The sequence below is a fragment of the Typopeltis vanoorti genome, chromosome 1 (genome assembly GCF_054136105.1).
Source record: "Typopeltis vanoorti isolate ZY-2024b chromosome 1, IOZ_Tvanoo_1.0, whole genome shotgun sequence".
NCBI classification, from domain to species: Eukaryota; Metazoa; Arthropoda; class Arachnida; order Uropygi; family Thelyphonidae; genus Typopeltis; species Typopeltis vanoorti.
In genome coordinates this window covers 111,045,009-111,070,683 of record NC_143549.1, presented here as the reverse complement: position 1 = coordinate 111,070,683, position 25,675 = coordinate 111,045,009, and the positions used below count along the sequence as shown (strand labels likewise).

General features: G+C 38.3%; 1 protein-coding gene across 1 annotated transcript in view; it reads right to left on the bottom strand.

The window, feature by feature from the left end:
• unc79 (UNC-79 domain-containing protein) overlaps positions 1-25,675 on the bottom strand; it is a 1,277,183-nt gene that overhangs the window by 977,816 nt on the left and 273,692 nt on the right. The window contains exon 11 of the mRNA XM_090395893.1: positions 25,452-25,613. Within this exon, the coding sequence (XP_090252019.1) occupies positions 25,452-25,613 (162 nt within the window). The remainder of the gene's footprint in view (positions 1-25,451; positions 25,614-25,675) is intronic.

Here is a 25,675-nt window from a genome sequence, read left to right as displayed (position 1 = left end):
CTATTTCCCAAGTAAGCAAACAGACAAGTATTTTCCTTAGTATTTTTCCCCTAATGCAAAGCACATCTCCTTGCAGAGATATGACGCTATGCATTAAAGGCAGGGGTCACTACCCAGACTGGTTTCAACCTTTATTGAGATCTCATCAGTGGGAGCCAGACCTGAAATATGAAGGTTGAAATGATGCAGAGCTTATATGAATTTTACCTAAACAAGTTGCACAAGGTGCTTTGACTTTATTAAATAAAATCTCAGGATGAGAGATAGATGTAGAAAGTTTTTAACTTGAGTATATTATGTATTCAAGATACCAAGTAATTTTATATAAACTTGATTCTTGTAGACAGGCTTATACGTTAGTTATACATTATTAAATTACTTAAGGAATTGAACAATGTAACTACGAATATAAATTAAATTATACTTTAATAAATATTTCTGATATTTCGGCAAAGTCACGTTGCCGTCTTCAAAAGGAACTTACAAAAAAGGGGCATGTGCACGTAGGCAATACAACACAGTAACTGAGAATGAAGACACCATTCCCTACATCCGAGGCACCTCGGATGTAGGGAATGGTACCAAAATCTTAAAAAAACATGACCTGACCTCCTGTTACAGGCCTTACAGAAAATTGGCATCCCTTATCCGCTCCACTAAAGACCAACCACTTCCCCTAGTCCTACCTGGTGTATACCAGGTCTCTTGCAGTTGTAAACTGTCTTACTTTGGCCAAACAGGCAGGACAGCGAATATCAGAATTTCTGAACACAAGGACTACATCCGTTTTCACAAGTACAGCCATTCTGGTCTTGCAGACCATGCTCTGGATACATGCCACAGAATACGGTGGAAGAAAGCTACAGTAATACACCGTAGCAAATACAAATTCGAAAGACTATTTATGGAATCAGCCTCAGCCCTAAGAAACTCTCCAAACCTCAACAAATTCGGTTGTATGCGACTGCCTCAAATTTGGGAGGCTTACATCAGCAGACCGTCAGCCCAACGGCCAAGAACACCTATTTAGCCCGTTAGAGAGCACCATCAGGACTGTTAGGAGAACAATAGCTTCATCTCTTCATTCTCAGTTACTGTGTTGTATTGCCTACGTGCACGTGCCCTTTTTTTTGCAAGTTCCTTTTGAAGATGGCAACGTGACGTTGCTGAAATATCGGAAATATTTATTAAAGTATAATTTAATTTATATTCGTAGCTACGTTGTTCAATTCCTTAAGTAATTTAATAAATTATATAAACTTGGTTTTTAATCCTCTTTCCCAAGTAAGCAAACAGAAAAGTATGCACTTGCACGTAGTGCAAGGAAAGTGATCGGAGCTTAATCCATCTTTACCACGAGTTGCCCGGTCCTGCACTACTTGCAGGAGTTGCATCAGTCTTGCACTATGTGCAGGTGCAAACTTGACATACTTGTCTGTTTGCTTACTTGGGAAATAGGATTAAAAACCAAGTTTATATAAAATTACTTGGTATCTTGAATACATAATATACCCAAGTTAAAAACTTTCTACATCTATCTCTCATCCTGAGATTTTATTTAATAAGGTCAAAGCACCTTGTGGCAACTTGTTTAGGTAAAATTCATATATGCTTTGTATCACTTCAACCTTCATATTTCAGGTCGGGCTCCCACTGACGAGACCTCAATAAAGGTTGAAACCGGTCTGGGTAGTGACCCCTGCCTTTAATGCATAGCATCATACATCTCCGCAAGGGGATGTGCTTTGCATTAGGGGAAAAATACTAAGGAAAGTGTTCGGAGCTTAATCCACCTTTACCATGAGTTGCCCAGTCCTGCACTACCTGCAGGAGTTGCCTCAGTCTTGCACTACATGCAGGAGCAAACTTTACATATTTGTCTGTTTTCTTACTTGGGAAATAGGATTAAAAATCAAGTTTATATAAAATTACTTGGTATCTTGAATATATGTTGGTAGTGTCCATTCACTTATTAAGTACTTTTAATCAATCTGCATGTGTGTGCGTGCGTGCGTGCATTAAGGATTATCTTTATATTCAACAATTTAAAATAATATTATAATTAATAACATCTGACCTCCATGTAGTCAGAGACCAGAAAAGCATCATGGGAGGCATACACAATGCATATCCAACTGTGCCTAAAACTGATTCAGTGTATCTACATTCACAAAATACCCAAGCAATGCATTCCACTCACCAACCACTCTCCATGCAAAGAACCTTCTCCTCACTCCTCTGCTCACACCCTCCTTATACAGTGTCCAGCGATGGCTTCTTGTTCTATCTCGCTCTCCCATTCTATGAAAAATCTCTTCCATGTCAACCTGATAACAATCCCCTGACTAGCTTATATGTCTCAATCATATTTTCTCTCCTCCTATTCCTACTCACAAGATTTTGCAATTTACATTCTCCCAATCCTTCCTCATACTCCACATTCCAAAGACCAATGGCCACCTTTGTGATCATCTATGGACACTTTCTAATATATCCTCATCACCATGAAAACCAAGTGACCAAATCAGTGCACAATAATCCATAAGAGGCCTGATCAGGACCTTATACAATAGCATCATAGCCTCTTTAATTCTGTATGTCAAGGTCCTCTGCATCATTCCCATTATACGATGCGATGTCTTCACAACTTGTGAAAATGTGGCCACTGAATTTCAGGTTCTTGTTCACCACCATCATTCCCAGATCTCTCATCTCCTCAACCTCCTTTAAAGTTTCCCCCTCCAAGTGTATACTTTGCATTCCATCATTGCTTACTAAATTTCAAAACCTTACACTTCACAATATTGAATTGACAGTTCCACTAACCTGCCCATTCAAGTCCCTCTGTAAGTCCATAACATCTGCTTGACTCTGAATTGCTCTTCCCAATTTTGCATCATCTGCAAACATCTCCATATCACTAGTTAAACCCACCCCAATATCATTAATATATAAATTGAACAATAATGGTCTCAAAACAAACCTGTGCAGCACTAGTGGCCTTTCTCTTTTGGGATACTGCACTGCCATATACAACTTTCTGATACCTATCTGACAACCAGTCACTGATCCATCTCAGATGTCTGTTATCCAATCCCATCTGTTTCAATTTATTTAACAAATTGTTGTGTGGCAGTCTATCAAAAGCTTTTGCAAAATCAAAGTATACTACTGTATATGCATCTCCATTGTCCAAGGCATTTATTTGTCACTCTGTTATAGCACATAAGTTACTAACACATGATCTCCTTTAACAAACACATGCCGATAACCACAGAGAATACTGCTGTTGTCAATCTAGTTCTGTATCCTACTTCTCACCAATCTCTCTAATACCTTCACCACAACTCCAGATATACAGACTGGCCTATAATTTGAAGCCACAGCCCTATCACCACTTTTATGGAGTGGAATAATTTTACCTTCTTTCCATTCCCTCGGAACCTGTGCTGTTATAAGACTCTTATTAAACAGGCATGCCAATGCTACTGCCAATTCCCTGGAATATTCCCTTAAGATGAGTGGTGATATGTCATCAAATTCTATTGCCTTACTGACATCAAGTTTATTTGTTTCCTCAAATACCTCCTGCTCACTCACATTTAAGCCATCCTCTGCATTTAATAATAAATTTAGTTTAATCCTTTATTCAAGTGTGTGCAAACAAAGTTTGCGCCTGAAAGTATCTTCAGGACTGGGGTAAAGTGGTACAACACTGGGCGACTCCTTGCAAAGGTGGAGCAAGCTACCAACACTCCTATCTCAGTATCTCCCATAATGCAAAACACATCTCCTTGCAGATATGTATAATGTTACGCATTAAAGGAGGGCCACTACACAGACTAGTTTCGACCTTTATTGAAGTCTCTTCAGTAGGAGCCAGGCCCAAGTGGAGATACCAATGCAGAAGCATTAGCAAGGTCATCTCCTCCTATAGGAGCTGCCAAACGGTGTGCCACCATTTTATTAAATTACTCTGGATTTAGAGAAAGATGTTGAAAGTTTATTTTTCACTTGGTTAGACTATAATAAATTTAGTTTAATCCTTTATCCAAGTGTGTGCAAACAAAGTTTGCGCCTGAAAGTATCTTCAGGACTGGGGTAAAGTGGTACAACACCGGGCGACTCCTTGCAAAGGTGGAGCAAGATACCAACACTCCTATTTCAGCATCTATCATAATGCAAAACACATCTCCTTGCGGATATGTATAATGTTATGCATTAAGGGAGGGCCACTACCCAGACTAGTTTCGCTTTATTGAGGTCTCTTCAGTGGGAGCCAGGCCCAAGTGGAGATGCCAAGGCAGAAGCATTAGCAAGGTTTTGCATTATGGGAGATACTAAGATAGCAGTGTTGGTAGCTTGCTCCACCTTTGCAAGGAGTTGCCCGGTGTTGTACCACTTTACCCCAGTCCTGAAGATACTTTCAGGCACAAACTTTGTTTACACACACTTGGATAAAGGATTAAACTAAATTTATTATAGTCTGGCCAAGTGAAAAAGAAACTTTCAGCTCTGCATTTAAGTTTCTCATAATGCACCTTGATGAGGATGAAACACTTATAAATTGATCATATTTATAATCGTTCTTCCTTCTATTTGCCACATATCTAAAAAACTCTCTGGGATTTTATTCACCTGATTTGCCAATTTCTGAGAAGGTGTATGTTTATCACAAAAGGCACTAAAATATGAGTATTATCCCAAAAAATGAAAAGTTGTTTTATTTTTGATGGTATATATCAGAACACAGAATTATAAGTAAATAATTATTTATTGACTTATTGCTGATATTTCGCTGGTGTTATAACCAGCATCTTCAGAGAACAAAAACACAGTTTGTCACAATACACGAGACTACAACAACATGGTGTAATCAACGGACTAGTTTAACAAAATTGTAGCAGCAACACAAAGATTAAAGTCCTAATTAGGTGCCCTGTATCTGAAAAATAAAACTAAAAATTTGCAGCTATTACACAAAGACTAAAGTCTTAAAAAAACAGAGAGAAAATGCCAGTATTAGTTATGTTTTAAGATGACTTTCTCCCAGATCTTACGCAAATTTATACAGCCATATTTGTTGAGATTTGGAATATGGGTCAGGGCTTCTGTTGCTTCTAAGAACAATCTTGTAAGTGTTTCTGTGCAGTACTTTTGTTTTCTTCTAGTTGATCCTGTGTGCAGGGGTATCAAAACCATGGTCTGCTAGGCTTGACTTGCTATAGTGATAATGCCGGATGCATCTTTTATGTTCACTGATGCAGATGGTCACAGGTCTTCCTGTTTGACCATAGTAAGCTTGATCACACGAGCAGGGTACTTCGTAAACTCCTGGATGTGATAAAGGAGGGATACTGTCATTGGGTGTGAATGCATAAGAGTTGCTAATTTGACACACAGTCTGAACACTGTGAATAGTTCATGTTTATTAAGAATTCTAGATATCTTTTCAGATGTGCTTTTAATGTAAGGGATGGTGACTGTTTGGCTGTAGTTCACTGTGGTGGATAGTGGGAGGGGTTCATTAGGAGAATTTAGTATTTTGTTCATCTTATGGGGCCTCTAGCCATTGGTCAAGAAGATGTGGCATAAGTGAGCCAGTTCAGTAGCAAGAGCATTGTCTGTATAAATTTACACAGCCAAATATTATTGTTCTTATTTCTATCCAGGCCTCCATGGAGTCAAAAGACTCATCATGGGAGGTCGTTTTTAGGAAATACAAAGTCCACCATACAACTCCATGAACCCATTAACCGTACCCACTCCATCCACCCTCTATGGAAATACATTTCAAGGTTCAACCACCCTCCATGCAAAGAAACCACTTCTCACCTTCTTGCGCACTGCCTCCTTTCATAACTTCCGGAGATGGCCCCTTGTCATCGCTCCTTCCCACCATTCCACCAAGTGAAAGAACTCTCCAATGTCTACCCTGTAACTGCTTCTCAACAGTTTAAAAATCTCGATCATATCACCTCTCCTTCTTCTATCCACCAAACTCTGCAGTCCACATTCCCTCAGTCGATCCTCATACCTCATATTGTACAGTCCTGAAACCATCTTTGTTATCCGCCTCTGTACCCTTTCCACAGTCAATTTATCCCCTTCAAATTCTTGGGACCAAATCTGAGAACAATAGTCTAAGTGTGGTCCGATCAGGGCCTTATACAACGGAATGATAACTCTTTTATCTCTGCAGGTCAGCATCCTTCTCAGTATTGCAGCAATCTTCTGAGTTACCCTCACCACCTTTCCAATATGGTCCCTGAATTTCAGTTTTCTATCAATCATCACCCCCAGATCTCGTCTCCCCTACCTCCTTCAGTACAGCTCCTCCAATCGAGTACGCATCCTCCCATCGATGGATCCCAAACCTCAAGACTTTTACATGTTACTTCATTGAACCGACAACCCCATTTATTTACCATCTGTCTAGTTTATTCAAATCCTCTTGCAGGGCTGCCACATCTGCATTATTACTGATAACCCTTCCCAACTTCACATCATCTGCAAACAACTGAATGTCCCCTTGCAATCCATTGATAATATCATTGATATAAAGATTGAACAATACAGTTCAGAGTACTGAGCCCTGTGGAAACCCACTTGTAACCTTCTGCTTCCTTGATATTTCCCCATCATACACAACTCTCTGATACCTATCAGTCAGCCAATCCTGAATCCATTTGATTAACCCGACATATAAACCCATGTGCTGCAACTTAAATATCAGCTTATCATGAGGCACCATGTCAAATGCCTTTGCAAAATCCAAAAAAATGGCAGTATATGCATTTCCCTCATCAACTGCTCTTGTCACTTTATTATAAAAGACAATCATATTACTAAAGCAAGAGTGCCCCTTAACAAATCCTTGTTGATTTTCAGAGATAACATTACCTTGATCTACCCAGAAATGTATATCCCTCACTAATTTCTCCAAGATCTTAACAACTACCGATGACACACAAACAGGCCTATAATTAGACACTTCTAGTCTGCTACTGCCCTTATGCAGCAACACTATCTTACCTTCCTTCCATTCCCTGGGTACCTTTCCTATAGCCGAACTTTTATTGAAAAGTCAGGTCAATGGAGCTGTCAGTTCTTTAGCACATTCTCTCAAAACCAGTGGTGAAATACCATCCAGTCCAAAGGTTTATTGGTATCCAGAGTGCTCAGTATTTGGAACACACTCTCCTCTTGCACCTCTAAACCCTGATCATACCCTATCCCTCTAGTATTAAAACCTCCTCCAGGATGAAATACTCCAATAAAGTACTCATTGAACAACTCCACTATGTCCTCTGCATCTGTCACTCTATTCCCATTTTTATCCCGCAACGCCATTCTTCCACAATCGTTTCTCCGCCTACTGGCCACATAGCTAAAAAATTCGCTAGGATTTTCTTTGGATCTTAGTGCCAATCTCTTCTCATATTCCAGTTTTGCCTTCCTCACCATTCTGGTCACTCTCCTGCCCTGTGTCTTATATTCCTCGTGTATCTGTCCTACACCCCTCTCCCTGTATATCTTCCATAATCTCTTTTTTAACTGCAGTTCCTGTTTGATATCGTTTGTCATCCACTTTACATCAAATTGTGCCCGCTTCTTCACCTGTGGAATACAGCTTGCTATTGCTGCTAACAAATATTCTTTCACAATTTCCCAAGCACTAATGATATCCTGGCCTTCCAATTCTGCACTCCATGGAACTGCCCCTAGTTGATACCTAAGACTACTATAATCACCCGCCTTATAATTCCATATACGTTCCCTTTTCTTTGATACACCTGCATGCCTGTTCATCTTTCAAGTCAAAACCATATGGTCACTCTCTCCAGTGGTGGGATAGATGTCATCTCACTTATTATCAGCTCTTCTAATGCTATGATCAAATCCAAAACTGTTGAATTCCCTCCATCACATGCTGCCGAAGACATTTGTCCCTCAAGATTCCAGAAATTCTATTCCCTTCTTACTTCTTGCATTTTCCTCTTCCCAGCTTATACTCTGTAGTTAAAATCTCCCATAACAATCATTCTTCTTGCACTTGCCAAGCTCAACTGCCTAAACATCTCCTGGTCCCCGCCCTCTGTGCTCCCTGGTTCATAGCAACACCACAATAAATATCCTGTCTTGGCCACTTCTACCTCACACCATATGCTTTCAAAACCATTTTTGTCACTGCCTTCCAAAGCCTCTACTCTAAGGGGACATAAGTCATCATTTATCATAAGCAGTACTCCACCACCACATTTTCCTTTCCTCTCCTGTCGAAAAATTGAGTACCTTGCCACTTCAAATCTGGTTATTATATCATCCTCTGTCAGCCACGTCTCATTGATCCCAATAATCTTTGGCCAGGGGTTGATGCTATCAGCACCACCAATTCATTTCCTTTATTTTGGATACTCCTGGCATTAATATAGAGCATAAAAATATCACTGCTTCTATACCTATCTTTGTCCCCTCTCGACCCCCCGCCCAGGCTCAGTTTCCTGACACCATCCCCCCCCTTTCCCCCAAGCACCCATTCCCACAAGAGGCCATCCCCGCTACCATCCACCCTGAGAAGTCTCGTTTCCCTGCATTGACACACTGACTCGTTCAGAAAACAACAATCTTTCCAGATGCCTTCGCCCTTCCTCATTCAGATGCAAGCAGTCTCTAGCATACAGTTCGCTTCTGTCTTCCATCCGCGTATTCCAACCTTCTCTTCTCACACATTCTGGCTATTATGTGATTCAGTATTGCTGCTCTTCTGCTCAGCTCATCACTATCATACCTTGGCAACACACAGACACAATCTTCCCTCTCTGTGTTTTCTTTTGCATAACTTCAAGCAAGAATCTCAGCTCTCTCTCTCCCTGCCTGATTTACGCTGCCTCTCAAGTCATTTGTGCCCACCATCACAATCATCTCATCCATCCTTTCACCCCACTTAATTTCCATATCCACATTCTCTATTGTTCCTCCAGGCAAACACTCCTCACGCATCCTATCTTGCACACCACGGATCATTGAGTCACCATACATTACACCTCTCACCATTCCCTCTCTCCTACTGTTTCCATTCTCTCCTCCTCCATCACTCCCATAACTCTCTCTCATTCCCTCTCTTCTATCATTCCCATACATCTCTCTCATTCCATCTCCTCTACTGCTCCGATGCTCTCCTCTTCTAGCATTCCCATACCGCTCTCTCATTCCCTCTCTCAATCTGTATAAATTTGCCTAAGATCTGGGAGACAGTCGTCTTAAGACATAATTAATACTGGCTTTTTCTCTCTGTTTTTTTAGGACTTTAGTCTTTGTGTTGCTGCTACAATTTTGTTAAACTAGTTCGTTGATTACACCATGTTGTTGTAGTCTTGCGTATTGTGACAAATTGTGTTTTTGTGGTCTGAAAATGCTGGTTATAACACCAGCGAAATATCAGCAATAAGTCAATAAATAATTATTTACTTATAATTCTGTGTTCTGATATATACCGTCAAAAATAAAATAACATGTACGACGAACACATAAGCCTTTCTACAAATTCAAAAAATGAAAGTAGGAGTGAGTGAAGGTCAGCGAAAGTGCAAATGAAGGAAGGGGGAGTTTATCCTCCAGATATTGCAAAGATTTTTGAATTTGTTATATATTCAGGTTATTTCAGCTGGAAAAACAAGATCTACAAACAAGCTGAAGGTACTGCCATGGGTAGCCCTCTATCTCCATCTTTGGCAAACTATTTTTTGAAACATCTGGATGACACCTTGTTCTCATCCATTCATCCCCACCCCTCTCTTTGGTTTCATTATGTCGATGATGTTTTTGCTATTTGGCCACATGCTGAAGAGGAACTTACCACATTTCTACAACAGATAAATAGCCTTCACCTACGCATTCAGTTCACCATGGAAAAAGAAAAGTCTGGTAATTTACCATTATTGGACATCCTCCGTACACGCACATCCTCTTACTTTGTCTACAAGTGTCTATCGAAAACCTACTTTTACTGGCAGATACATTCATCAAAAGTCTGCTCATTACACCACTCAAAAAATTGGCATTATCAAATCTTGAATTAATAGAGCACATAAAGTGTGTTTCTCTCCATCAAGCTTACAACAAGAACTTTTCACTATAAAAAAGTTAATAGAATCTAATGGTTACAACCCTAATCAAATCCAACAGATAATTGACTCCTATGTTCCAACACCTCAGGATTCTTCAACAGACCACAGTTCCAATCCCTTACATTTCAGGCATCTCAGAACCTATAGGCAGAATTTTGAAGAAGTATCATCTTATTCCCACATATTTTCCTATCAACAAAATTTCTCACTTGTTGCCATCTACAAAAGACAAACTATCACCTCTATCATTGGCTGGTGTTTACCAGATACCATGTGAATGCAATTTGTAATATTATGGACAAACAGGCCGTTCTGTGGAAAAATGAATGAAGGAATATCAATATTATATCGAATACATGAAACCTCATAAGTCTGGTCTAGCACAACATAGTATTGACACTAACCATCATATCCAGTGGGATAAAGCTTGTCTTCTCCACAGATGCAGGTTTAAATATGAACACCTTTTTAAAGAAAGTTGCGAAGCCCTCTTACATTGGCTGAATTTAAATCGAAATGACTGTCTCTCTCTCCCAAAAGTTTGGAAGACTTTTATTTTATGAAATAATTATTTTAAAGAATTATTTAATAATATTTTAGTAATTAATCTTCTGGCATGCAGCAACAATTTTATTTGGTGATCCACCGACTGTTCTGTACTTTGTATTCCATTCCTTTAACTGTTTGTTCTACCCTAAGGATGTACTGTTACTTTCAATACGAAATATTTGTACCTTTATTTAATTAAAGTTATCATTGTGGTCTATACGTGTTCCATTATTAATTTATTATGCCACAGGTACCTCTAAAGATTAGAATAATTTTTCTGATTTTCTAGCTATATACCATCTGCATATAGTAAAGTTATTCTTTCACATCTGTTCTTTATTTTACTTGCAACATAACAGAATTCTTTTGGATTGTGTTTAGTTTGCAGAACCAGTTTCTCAGTTTTTTTTCATACCCACACTTTACTTCTCATATAGTAGTTGTAACTTGTCCAGCCTGTGCCTTATAACTGTCATATCTGATCATCCTTATGCACAGAGCATAATATTCCTTCCAAATCATCATTTTCTTAAGAATTTCTTGCTAAATAAGACTGCACATCCATTTTACTCCAACCCTGTTTATTCTTTGAACTTTAGGGACACATTCCAATATTGCATCATTAAGTACTTCCCACACATTACTGATATCCTTCTATCATTCCCATTTAACAACATGGGGTGGAACCTAGTCTTCTCCAGTCAGTTATAATTTCCTGCTATGCAATGATGTTCTATTTAGATCTTTTCTAAATGGAATATCATACACAGCTACTTTCCAGATCAGTGTAGCATGATCACTTACTGTTACCAGCTGGAGGCAGAACAGTCTCATCTTTTGCTGAAGCCCCTCTGATACCATAACCTTGAGTTTATTCTGTCACATGCTACTTAAGAAAGTTGTTTTCTCTCATTTGCTCAATAAATTCAGCTCACTCTTTTTGTGATTTCACTGCTATCCAATCAATGTTCAGATAATGAAAGGTGCACATGATGATTATTTATTTCATACCCATTAGATTTATTTGGAGCAGCATTTCATTATCACTAGCAGCTGATCCATGTCTGTAGCAATGCCTCACCATATATTTGATCTTGTTAGAGTCCATCTCACACCATAGTTTCAAACTCACTGCTTATATGGAAAACTCTTACTAATATGTGAATGATTGGAATGCCTTGCCTGAGATGTGGTGTCTGCAGAGAATTTGAGTGTGTTTAAGGTGCAGTATGATGAGCTGTGTGTATGACAAAAGGACTTCCTAGATGAGTGACTCCATGGGGGTCTTAGGGTAATAATAATAATAATGTTGCAATCATAGCCTTCTATGCTAACTGGACTTTAATAATTCAATATCATTAGCATCACACTCCCACCCTCTCTTCTTTTATTTTATCTATCCTTAAAAATAATGTACCTTTTATATTCAAAGCCAGTGAGTACATTTGCATTACTGATAATCTGATGCCACTACATATTCACTAAGGCAACAAACTTAATTCTTTTGTTCCTTATGCTCTTAGCATTTCTGTACAGACATAATATGTTACTTACATTTGTTTTTGAATACTCTCCTGTGTAACCTGCATGTTGAACAATTTTGAATTCTTGTTTATATCTAATACTTCATTTAAACAGACATCATTACGCATAAGTCAGAACCAGATGAACACACACAATCCTCTTTTCTCCACAGATCCAAAAACTCAACAATTCTTTCTACATAGCCTGCACATTGAATTGTTTTCCACCATAGCCCTTCTTAATTCTGTGTTATCCTATCTAGGTAATATACTATTTTCACTTTCTCACTTCCACCATCAGTCATTTCAGATACATTTGTTAAATTTTCGATTTTTGTACCAAGAAAACTCAAAGCAGTAACATGCAGCCTGCTATTGTTGCTTGGTCATCTGCAAATTTAATAACAGTTACTCTTTTTTGCCATTTATCACAATTCTGTATTCTTTGTTTAAAGCTTCCCTCATCATTTTGTTTGCAACAATGCTAAAAAGGATTGGGGAGAGTAGGCATCCTTGTTTTACACCTCTCTCAATTTTAGCTGGTTCTGACCAACCCTCTTGCAGAGACACTACTGCAGCTAGATGTTCATACAGTTGCCAGATCAACTTTATTATTTGTTCCTCTCTCTCAACAATGCGAAGAGTTTATGACATGAGGCCATGTCAAATGCCTTTTCATAGTCTATAAAGCATACATATACAGGTGTCGTCCTTGTTCTATCATACATTCACCAGGATGTCTTAAGGTCAGAATTGCATCCTGGGTTCCTTGTTCTATTCTGAAATCAAATTGATTTCCTTCAAAATAGGTTTCAGATTTTGATTCTAGTTGATCATTTATTATTTTCAGGAGTATTTTTGACATATAGCTTACTAAGCTTATTATCCTAAAGTAGGTATCATATTGGAGGCTTAATGGATTACATACAGCACTCAGAAAGGATTAAAACAGAATTTAATACTTCCTATATATTACGTCTCAGTAAATGAGACATCATTGGGGTTTACTGCTAGAGGGATTCGTAGTCTGTAGAGTTTGTTGAGAGCTCCTGATAAGATAAATGTAATATTAAGTGATCATTGACATATTTACTTGAATATTACGTAGTTTTGTTTGCTTTGCGTATCTTAGTGTGTCTGTTTGTATGTTTTTGGTGTTTTAATTATTAATTTCATAGAATACAATAGAAGTGAGTATGGCTCCCGTAAGAAAGGAAAATGGCAGGTAGTAATAATGGTTTGCCATCTTTATTCAATAACTATAATATAAAGGAGATTATTCAGTGTACTAACTGCGAAATGTATGCTTTGCAGGGTACGGTTGGTTAGATGATAAAAAGGAGTGAATGTGTGTAGAAAATGTAAGGAAAATGAGGAATTAAAGTGTATTTCAGGTAGTGAGTGTGATATTTTTGTCAAACTTCAGAATGAAGAAAATAGTGATATGACAAGAAATGGCGAGGTTGTACCAGAGAACTGTGAGGGCGTGAATGTAGAAAGTGTGAATGATGGTATCAATTCTGAGCAAATTAATGGTTTTACAGAGAATAAAAAAGATGAGATAGATGCAATGAGTGAGATCATGTTGTTGAGCGGAGCGATACAAAGGGCAAAGTGGCAGCTAGAGCATATGAACAAAAGTCTACTGAGTGTACCAGCCAATAATAAAAAATATGATAGGAAAAATAAGAGTATGAGCATGAACGTAAACAAAATGAAAGAGAGAGTGCTGTATGGAGATTCATTAGTACGAGGTGTGTTAGCAGAGGATTTGACAAAATCATACCAACCTGGGGCGACCATCAAGGACATAACTGAGTCTATTAGAGAGCAAAAGGAAAGGGTGAAAGAAATGATTGTTGTGGCAGGTATGAATGATTTGAAAGGAGATAAAATGGAAATGATAGAGGACCTGAATGAATTGTTTGAGGTAGCAAAAGAAAAGAGTGAGAGAGTTAGGATGATTAGTCTTTTGCTGCGGTATGACAGTGAAGTGTTTAAAATGAAGGCCAAAATTGCAAATGACTTTATGCGTGGATTATGTATGACGAGTGGTGTGGAATTTGCAGACGTGTGGAGTGAGTTCGATGGGCGAAAGGATTTATGTAAGATGGATGGCTTGCATTTGGATGGATTCGGTGCAAGGAGACTTGAAAAAGTGTTGTTGAATGAAGTGGATGTGCAGAATCAGGGAAACTAGATTTATTAAGGGGGTGGGGTAGATATGCAGACCTTAGGGAGGAAGTTGAGTGCATGAATGAGTATAATATGCCCGAGCAAATAAAGACAACAAATCAGAATGGGATAGTTAGTGTAAGGCACCAGGGTAGGGATGGGGTTAATGGTGGTCTGAAATTCATGTACACTAATGCTAGAAGTATTAGGAACAAGAAGGAAGAATATTTGGCCATGGTTGGTACTTCCAGAGCACAGGTTATTGGCATTAGTGAAACATGGCTGACTGTAGATGTTATAGCTAATGGTACTGAATGTGATGGGTATAGTGTGTTCAGGAATGACAGGGAGAATAAAATGGGGGGGAGGAGTATTGTTGATGATAGCTGATGAGCTGCAGGCAAGGAGAATAGAAGTTGAATTGCAGGATAGAGAAATGAGACATTTGAGGCCATTTGGTGTGAGATTGTGGCTAGCAGAACAAAATATACAATTAGGTGCTGCTATAGACCAGGTGATGGAAGATGTGATGGAGATAGTATGCACAAGCAAATAGCAGAAATGAGTGGAAGGAGGGTAATTATTATGGGAGATTTCAACTATGGTCGCATTGATTGGAGTGAGGAGAGGAAACACGAGAAGAAGGAATTGGATTTTATGCGGTTATAAAGGAATAACTATCTGTGACAGCATGTAATGGAAAATACTAGGGGGTCAGAGAGTGCTTAACCTAGTAATTGAATCTGAGGGTTTGGCTATAACAAATATGACCAAATTGTCACCAATTGGTGAGAGTGATCATAGGGTCTTGACTTGGGAGTGGATAAAGGTGTGGAATTTACAATTAAGACAAGGTACGTGTGGAATTATCGGGCTGGTAAGTATGACAAGCTTAGGAGTTTGATTGGTTCAGTGCCATGGCATGTACAACTGCAAGGGCTAGAAGTTGATAGTGCATCGGAGGCAGTTAAGAAGTGTTTGCATGAAGCAATGGCTAACTGTATACCTAGAGTCCAATAATAAATCAGGTAGGGGTTAAATGGAAGAATAGCACCATTAAGCTTGAGCTGCAAAAAAAGAAACAACTATGGAGGGAATTTAAGGAGAAAGGCGACAAGCAGGCACATGAACGATATAAAGCGCAGGCCAGAAGGGTAACGAGTGTGGTAAGAAATGCAAAAAAGATTACGAAAGAACATTGGCCATACAGGCTAAAGAGAATCCTAAACAGTTTTTTCGATATGTTGCAAATAAAAGAAAAAATGTATATGGCAGAATGATTTTAAAGAATGCCGATGGTAGGGAGGTAACTGAATCAGTTGATATAGTTGAGTTACTGAGTGCACACTTTGCAAGAATATATCATCCAGGCGGTGACATTGCAGAAATAAATGAACCAATAGATTATACGGGAATTGTGGTGAATGAAGTGCAGGTGAGTAGTCTATTGCATAACCTCAATGTCAATACATCTGTGGGATTGGATGGTATACCAGCTCGTGTCGTACGTGAAGCAGCTAAAGAATTGTCAGTACCCTTGATCATTTTGTTTAATTTGAGTCTCGAGTCTGGGTTAGTCCCGAGGGGGTGGAAAGAAGGGAAAATAGTTCCACTGCATAAAGGAGGTTCCAAGACTGCTGTTGTAAATTATCGACCGATTAGCATATCAGGAATTGTTGTCAAGGACTAGGAGAAATTAGTCAAGAAAAGAATACAGGATTGGAGAGATGAAAATGGGATATTGTATGGGGGACAGCATGGTTTTGTGAAGGGTAGATCATGCCTCAGTAACTTGCTCATGTTTTATAACACAGTGATGGCTGAACTGGATAAGGATATTGGGTTTACATGGACCTTGCTAAGGCCTTTGACAGGATACCACATGGAACTCTAATCAGTAAACTAGAGCAGATGGGGATGGATATAGGGTTGGTGAGATGGATAGGAGGGTGGTTGATGCAGAGATACCAGAGAGTGGTTTATTCAGGAGTTGAGTCCAAAAGATGGCTTGTGACTAGTGGTGTGCTGCAGGGCTGTGTTCTTGGACCACTACTTTTCAATTTGTTCATCAATGATATAGGAAAGTATCTGAGGGAAAGTGTTCACTTCTTTGCTGATGATGCAAAGTTGGGTAGAGCAATTGTGAGTGCACAGGATGTCAAAATTTTACAGGATGATTTGGATAGTTTGGAGGATTGGGCTAAGGAAAATGGATGTCAATTTAATGTGGCAAAGTGTAAGGTTATGCATTTTGGGATGAAAAGAATAGCAGCAGTATATCACACTGGTGGAACCGTACACCAGGAGATTGATGAGGCCAGGGATTTGGGAGTGTTGGTGGACAGGGAATTCAAGTTTAGGGGGCACATTGCAAAAGTGGCTAAATCAGCTCATCAAATCACTTGGCTTCTGAAAAATACTTTAACAAGCAGAGACAAACAAGTTATTGTTCCTCTGTATTGAGCCTTGATAAGACCCTATCTAGGCTACTGTGCCCAGATATGAGCGCCAGGGTTTCTTCTTCATGGGGAGGAGGTGGAGAGGATCCAGAGACGAATGACCAAGATGATAGCAGGTCTGTGGAATGAACCTTATGAGAACAGGTTGAAGATTTGTGGGTCGCAAAAATTGGTCAATAGGTGGAAAAGGGGTGATATGATTGAGACATTCAAATTACTGAAGGGTTTCTATAAGATTAATCCAGATGATATTTTTGAGAATAGGACTGGTGGTGGGAGGACTAGGGGACATACATGGAAGCTGATCAAGAATGTGGTTAGCAGGTGTTAGAGCTAGGTTTTTTACTTGGAGAGTGATGAATGAGTGGAATAAGCTGCCAGAGTCTGTTGTGGGTGCTACGACCATGAATGAGTTCAAGGCGAGGTATGATAGATACTGTGTGAATGTCGAATAGTTGTTCTTGACATGATGTTAGGGCCTCCCTCGATGAGTCTGTTGACTCCTTGGAGTTGCCCAGAATAATAATAATAATAACCTTCAGGGATTACAAAAAAACTAATGTAACATCAAAAACAAATAACACACAATACTAAGCACAACCACGTGGGTGACACTAAAGTCCTATATAGGTGGAGCGCCCTCTAAGGGCGGTTGTGGCCTGGAATGTAAAGTGGGAACTCTGGTGATAAGCATTTCCCAAATCTTAGGAAGCTTGATGCAACCATATTTGTTGAGATTTGGTTGATTCCTGAGAGCTGCTGCTGATTCTAAGAATAGTCTCTCTTTTTTGAATTTGCTGTGGTGGAGCACGGTGGTTTTTTTTCCATGAGATCCTGTGGGTTGTATCCAAGACATGGTCAGCCAAGCCTGCCTGACCACAGTTGTGTTTGCAGATGAATGACTTATGATCCTCCAGGTGGATAGTGGCTGATCTGCCTGTCTGTCCAAAGTCCGCCAGTTTACATGAACAGGGTACTTTATAGACTCCAGGCATTGAGAGAGGAGGGAGCTGATCTTTTGTAGAGTGGATAAGGGTAGCAAGTTTGCAGTGGGGCTTAAATGCTATGTGCAGGTTGAACTTTTTTAAAATCGTGGCTATTTTTTTCTGATGTGCCACAGATGTAGGGTATGGTGATGGCATTTCTAAACTCTTTCTGAAGAGAAGACCAAGGAGAGGAGGAAGACCTGATTATTTTTTTTAATACTGTGATCACTGTAGCCATTGGAGAGGAAAGTGTTGTGTATGTGGTCAAGCTCAGTTGTAATGGCAGTTCCACTGGAACAAAGATTGTGGGCTCTCTTGGTAAGAGTTTTAATAATGCCATATTGTTGAGCAGGGTGGTGGTGGGAGAGTTTGTGAATGTATCTGCCTCTGTATGTGGGTTTTCTATATACAGTGAAGGAAAGTGTACCATTGGGAAGGTGTGTAACTAAGGTGTCTAGGAAGGGTAAACAATTGTTCATTTCCTTTTCCATTGTAAACTGAATTCTTGGATGTAGGCTGTTAAGGTGATTGAGGAAAGAGTCTAATGTGTCTGGGCCATGAGGCCAAATAGAGAACACATCATCTACATATCTTAGCCAGATAGAAGGTTTGAGAGGGACTGAGTCTATGGCTCGTTTTTCAAATTCTTCCATATAAAAATTGGCAAGAGGAAGTGGGGGGGGGGAGGAAACCCATGGCATTTCCATGGGGTCTACAAGATCTATCTGTTTGTAGATTTTGTTCTTCCAAGAAAAATAACCAGAATTGATGGCAAAGGAAAAAGAGATGTAGGATGTCAGAAGGAAAAACGTTTTTTAAGAGTGTTAACGTATCAATTAAGGGAATATTGGTAAACAATGAGGATATGTCAAAGCTTACTAATATGTCTGTGTTATTTAAGGTTAGATTTTCTGTGAGGGTTTTAAAATGGGTAGAGTTTTTTATATAGGATGTGTAAAATCCAGCGACAGGGGTCAGAGAGCTGGTCAGCTGTTTTGACAGCTTGTAGCAAGGTGCATTACTGGAATCTACTATAGGTGTTAGTGGAGAATTGGGTTTATGGATTTTTGGTAAACCGTATATTCGGAGGGGATGGGAACGGAAAGGTTTGAGTTTTTTTGTGATTTCCAGGGCCAAGAAGACACTTTTTTAAGTAAATTTTTTAATTTTTTAACTTGTGTTTTTGTGGGGGTCATGATCTAGCAGGGTGTAGGTAGAGCGATCTCAGAGGATAATCCCCATTTTTCGATTGTATTCCATAACTCAAACCTTTCTGTTCCCATCCCCCCCCCCCCCCAATATATGGTTTACCAAAAATCCATAAACCCAATTCCCCACTAATACCTATAGTAGATTCCACTAACGCACCTTGCTACAAGCTGTCAAAACAGCTGGCCAGCTCTCTGATCCCCCCCCCTCACTGGACTTTCCACATCCTATATAAAAAGCTCTACCCATTTTAAAACCCTCATAGAAAATCTAACCTTAAATAACACAGACATATTAGTAAGCTTTGACATCTCCTCACTGTTTCCCAATATTCCCTTAATTGATATGTTAACACTCTTAAAAAATGTTTTTCCTTCTGACATCCTACATCTCTTTTTTCTTTGCCATCAATTCTGGTTATTTTTCTTGGAAGAACAAAATCTACAAACAGATAGATCTTGTAGAACCCATGGAAATGCCATGGGTTTCCTCTCCCCCTCACCTCCTCTTGCCAATTTTTATATGGAAGAATTTGAAAAATGAACCATAGACTCAGCCACTCACAAACCTTCTATCTGGCTAAGATATGTAGACGATGTGTTCTCTATTTGGCCTCATGTCCCAGACACATTAGACTCTTTCCTCAGTCACCTCAACAGCCTACATCCAAGAATCCAGTTTACAATGGAAAAGGAAAAAGAACAATTGTTTACCCTTCCTAGACACCTTAGTTACACGCCTTCCCAACGGTACACTTTCCTTCACTCTATATAGAAAACCCACACACACACACACACACACAGGCAGATACATTCACAAACTCTCCCACCACCACTCTGCTCAACATTATGGCATTATTAAAACTCTTACCAAGAGAGCCCACAATCTTTGTTCCAGTGGAACCGCCCTTACAACTGAGCTTGACCACATACACAACACTTTCCTCTCCAATGGCTACAGTGATCACAGTATTAAAAAAATAATCAGGTCCTCCTCCTCCCCTCGGTCTTCTCTTCAGAAAGAGTTTAGAAATGCCATCACCATACCCTACATCCGTGGCACATTAGAAAAAATAGCCAAGATTTTAAAAAAGTACAACCTATACACAGCATTTAAGCCCCACTGCAAACTTGCTACCCTTATCCACTCTAAAAAAGATCAGCTCCCTCCTCTCTCAGTGCCTGGAGTCTATAAAGTACCCTGTTCATGTAAACTGGCATACTTTGGACAGACAGGCAGATTAGCCACTATCCACCTGGAGGAATATAAGTCATACATCCAGAAACACTATGATCAGTCAGGCTTGGCTGACCATGTCTTGGATACAACCCACAGGATCTCATGGAAAAAAAACACCGTGCTCCACCACAGCAAATTCAAAAAAGAGAGACTATTCTTAGTATCAGCAACAGCTCTCAGGAACCAACCAAATCTCAACAAATATGGTTGCATTAAGCTTCCTAAGATTTGGGAAACACTTATCACCAGAGGTCCCACTTTACATTCCAGGCCACCTACAACTGCCCCTAGAGGGCGCTTCACCTATATAGGACTTTAGTGTCGCCCACATGGTTGGGCTTAGTATTGTGTGTTATTTGTTTTTGATGTTACATGTGTTGGTATTTTTTTTTGTAATCCCTGAAGATGTCTCATTTACTGAGACAAAATATATAGGAAGTATTAAATTCTGTTTTAATCCTTTCTGAGTGCTGTATACAATCCATTAAGCCTCCAATATGATATCCTCACAGCAGTTAAGCCTCGACACACGGAACCTACAGTAGGTACATTCTATTGATTTAGTCTTTTTAGGGATGGTACGATCAAAGAGCATAAAATGTCTTCTAGCCATATTCCTTTTTCAGAAATATCAGCAGTCAATTGGTATACCCTGTCTTTTACTTGTTCACTTGCTTACTTAAGTAGTTTGATTGGTATTCAATCTATGCATGGTGCCTTACTCGTTGCAATAGTTGTGAGTGCATTGTTAAATTCATCATGAGTAATTTGCATTGTATTACTTATGACTTTGTCTTTACTTCCTGGAAATTGCAGGAGTGGTTTTGTTTCTTTATACAGCTCCTGTACCTATTCTTGCCATCTTTCCTTCTTTATCTCAGAGTCTGTTATTGGCTACTGTTTGTGTGTAATATTCTTTATCTTCCTGTAGGTTAGATCACTTCTTCCTAGTTTCTCTATTTCTTCTGTTTCCTTGCATTGTTGATTCACTAGTTTTCTTTAGCTTCTCTGCATTCTCTCTACTTTATTTTTGAGTTTTTTATATACGTTTGTCTTTCTGCTCTATTAATATTTTTCCCTTTCCATCTCTCTTCCGTTTTACTCAGCATTTCAGTAGTGATCCATGGCTTCTTCTGTTCCTGTAGTTTTGTTCCTGTGCATTCTTCTTCTTCTGCTCAATTTATTATTGTTTTGATGTCTTTCCAGAGTGTGTTGGTATCTATAGTTCCCAGTTCTTTTTTTTTTTTGTTGAAACTTATGTTTGTTGATGCAATCTCTGAATCTTTGTTTCATTTCCTTTCTTTAAAAATAGTCTGCATTCCATTTCTTTCTAGATTTGGTTTTTTTTTCTGAATTTTCCATTTTAGTTGGCTTTTCATCATTACTAGGTTGTTGACAGATCCTATATCTGCTCCTGGGAAAGCCATAGCTTGATTCCAGTATTGCTGTTTTACAATGATGTAGTCAATTTGAAATCTTTTTTGTTTCCCTGGACTATTCCAGGTGTATTTCTCCTCTTGGGGGCTTCAAACCAGGTGTTAGTGATCATAAGGTTTTATTGTTTAAAGAAGTCTATTAGTCTTTGTCCTCTTTTGTTTCTTGTTCAAAGGCCAAACTTTCCACTGATGTCAGGTGTTTCTTCTTCTCCAACTGAGGCATTTCAGTCTCCCATTACCACATTTTCTTTTGTTTTCCCCTTTCTCAATAGTCCTCCGATTTGTCTCCTAATGATGGCATATATTCTTGTATCATCATCAGATCCACTAGTTTGGCTGATAATCTTGCCATCATGCACCTTTTACTGAATGCCTCTACTTCCATTAGTGCTTTGATTGCCTGTTTATCCATTAAAAATGTAAATCTGCCCTGTCCATTTTTGCTGCCTGTATGAATTACTCTGTATTCATCACATTGAAACCTCTCCTTCATCTTTCCATCTTGTTTCACTTGCTCCTATAATATTTATTTCATTTTTTCCTCATTTCATTTTTCAAATTCTCTAGCTTTCCTACTCATAGTAGACTGCATACATTCCATGTGGCTATGTTGATATAAGGATTTTGCATGCTAACAACCTGAGTATCCTTGCCATCTCTCTCTCTCCTGCAAGGCACAATGCTTGTTGAGGTCACAGCCCCATATCATTTGGAGGCATTCTTCCATATGCTACTTTATTTGGGAATTAGTAGTGAAGTACATTTCCCTTGTCTTCTTCTTCACTCACAATAACCATCCAACTTGGTTATGTTCACCAGCCGTTGTCCTTGCAGAGGTTCTTCCACCTGCTGAGTGGAGATAAGCAATTGGCCTTCTGTCACATATGAGTGCTTTTATGGTGGCAATGGCTCACCATGACATACTGTCCTTGGGCTAGTGTAAGGTTGCGAGTGAGACAACTGTTTCCCCCATGCCCTGTTAGTCCGCAGCTGCTTATTTATCAGATTTCCGTGTATCTTGCAGCTAGCCTTCATGTCTAAAGGTCACTCCTCTATCTGCCACCTGGAGACATGCCTTGTAACAGTCAGCTCTGCTAAAGGTATACAGTTTCAGTGCATCTTAATAGCCAACATCCTAAATAAACTTTGCCATAGAAAAAGTAACATTTGTCTTTCCTTTCTAGATACACTAGTAACACAACTTCCTAATGACTCATTATCTTTTTCCATTTACAGAAAAAACCCACTCAATATAAGAAGATACATAAACAATACATAAACAATCACCACCCTTCACAAACAGTATAGCATCCTCAAAACACTTACTGCAAATTTCTAACACATCCCTTGAAACTGAGCTCAAGGACCTTCGCAACACCTTCTTAGCCAATGGCTACAGCCCATATAAAATGGATAAAGTATTGCATGCACACCCCCACCCCATCCTTCGAACACACAGGGTCACATATGTTAAGGGTACATCAGAAAAAATAGCCAATGTTCTCTGCAAATATCATCTCCATGCCACTTTCAAACCTTTCATTCACATAGCTACCGTCATATGTTTTCCTAAAGATCAACTGCATTTTCTGGCATCCCAGAGTGTATAAAGTTCCTTGTGCCTGCAATTTGGCTCTTTGTACAGATTGGTAGCTCAGTTAACATCTCTTGAAGAACACAAGAAAGTACATCCACTATCATCTGTAAGGCAAGTTAGGATTGACAGACCATACTCTGGATACGCCTTCACATAGGATCAGATGGAGGGAAAACATCTTTATTACACAACTGTTATAGGTCTGAGAGACTATTTTTAGAATTAGCATCAGTATTCTTCTTCTTATTATTATTATTATTCGAAGGGTGCTATAAAACACTCTTCGAACTGAAACAAGTATGGTTGTATTAATTTACAAAAGATCTGGGAGACTGTCATTTTAAGACCTGATAGCTTAATTTCTTTAAATTAACTTATAGTTATCTAACCCATAGAGGGTGCCATGTAAGTCCATTAGTTCTATTGTCAGTTACAATTTAAATTGTTTTCCTCAAATACCTAGTTTAGTGCTTTGTGCCTATCACAGTTATAATTATGCTCTGATGAAACTGGTTAGAAAACCAGAAAAATATTACTCAGTTTAATAAATATATTTTTTCCCTCTCTTGGTGTTGTTTATACCATTAAACATTATTATGAATCATCAATAATGCCTTTCTATATGTACTAGAAAAACACAAAAATTTGCAATAATATATTAAAAAACTACTTATTCTAAGAAAATAACACAATAAAAATCACTGATTTTACAGGAGGAATAAATAAACCAACCTTCACATTCTTCCTGATGATGTTCTAGCAAGAAGATATTAGAGATAATAAATCTTTTTTTACCTGCTAACCATTATACCTTTTTAGTTCTGCAACCTTCTGTGTATGGGACTGACACACACACACAAAACAGATAATCCATACATAAAACTTAAAAGAAATTCAGGTGGCTGGATAAAAGCACACTCAAAAATTTATTTGGAGTGCACTTTATAGTTTTATCATATAAAATGCCATAACAATAAATAGCTGTCTAGAGATATAATGCCATTATTCAGTAACAGCGCATTTAATAGTATATTTTTAATTTAGAAATAAATTATTTCATGGAAACCTGACTTCACTGCAAAGATTCAGGTCGAAGTAACAAGTGGTTTGAAGAAGTGCCTTGTTTCTTCTGTGAAAATGGTGGAGGGAAATTAATGGGAGGGGAGGTTTGAGAATAAATAATAGGAAAGAGTAAAGCAAAGGGAGTTTTATTTTGTTAAAAACCACTATGCTTAGAATTTGCCTATAATGAACATGATAATATATCTTAAGACCAAAGGAGAAATGGTTCAGTCTTTAGCAATTTAAATACAGCATTCAAATTTCATGCAAATATGCAAATTTCTAAACACTGAGGATTGCAGATCATCGCAGTCAAATTCATTCACAATACCCAAAATTTAATACCTATGTAAAGTAAGAAGCAAAGTGAATCAAGAGTTGCCACTGCATTGCAATTCACTGTCCTTTTATGAGGACTCAATTTTATTTCAACAGATTCGTTAGCAAAGACAATCTCCAATTTCTGTAATGCAAAACAGCAACATCAGTTCTATAATAAAAGATAATTATGAACAACTTTCTTCATGATATGAGTTATTGTATAAAGCCATCAGGTTTAACTGGACCATTCTTTTTTAAATAAAACTCCCAATTGCATTACCTGAATATGATTTAAAACAATTTTGTCATTCAAAAAAAAAAAGAAGAAAAAAAAAAAAAAAAAAAAAAAAAGCTGACTTATAAAGATGAAAACCATGGCACACACAAAAATACACACAACACGAAATGTGATGAAGTCCATTTACAATCTCAAGTTGGTAAGCTGGAATCCCAATTAAACACTCAGGTCCATCAATATATAATTTTTTTTATTTAGATAAACACAATTATTTCTGAAGAATCAGCTGATTTAACATTAAAAATATAATTTAGACTTGAAGGCATTTATAATAATGAAAATTACTGCTTTTTTTAAAGAGCTTTTTTATATTATAAACTTTACTCTGTAAACAGACATTTTTAGTATTCATGCTTGGATAATTTTTTTAAGAAAAAAAGAGTAATATTGTAAACAATAGACTGAATTTCTGTTTGTTTATATGAATAACAAATACATACAATTAGATTTTCAATTGCATAACTTACCTTATTTTCACATATAAGAGAAATGTGTTCCATTGGAAGTAATATATCCATCAAGTGTTCTTGCCTATGTTCTCTAATAATTTCTTCTGCACAATTTTCACATACATAAAGTGGTGGAGGTTTCTCACCAGATCCAATTGCAATTGAATGTTCAAAGCACATCTGTATTAAAAATATCAATAAAGACAGATCAAAACTATATCATTTTTTTTCTATTTAAAATA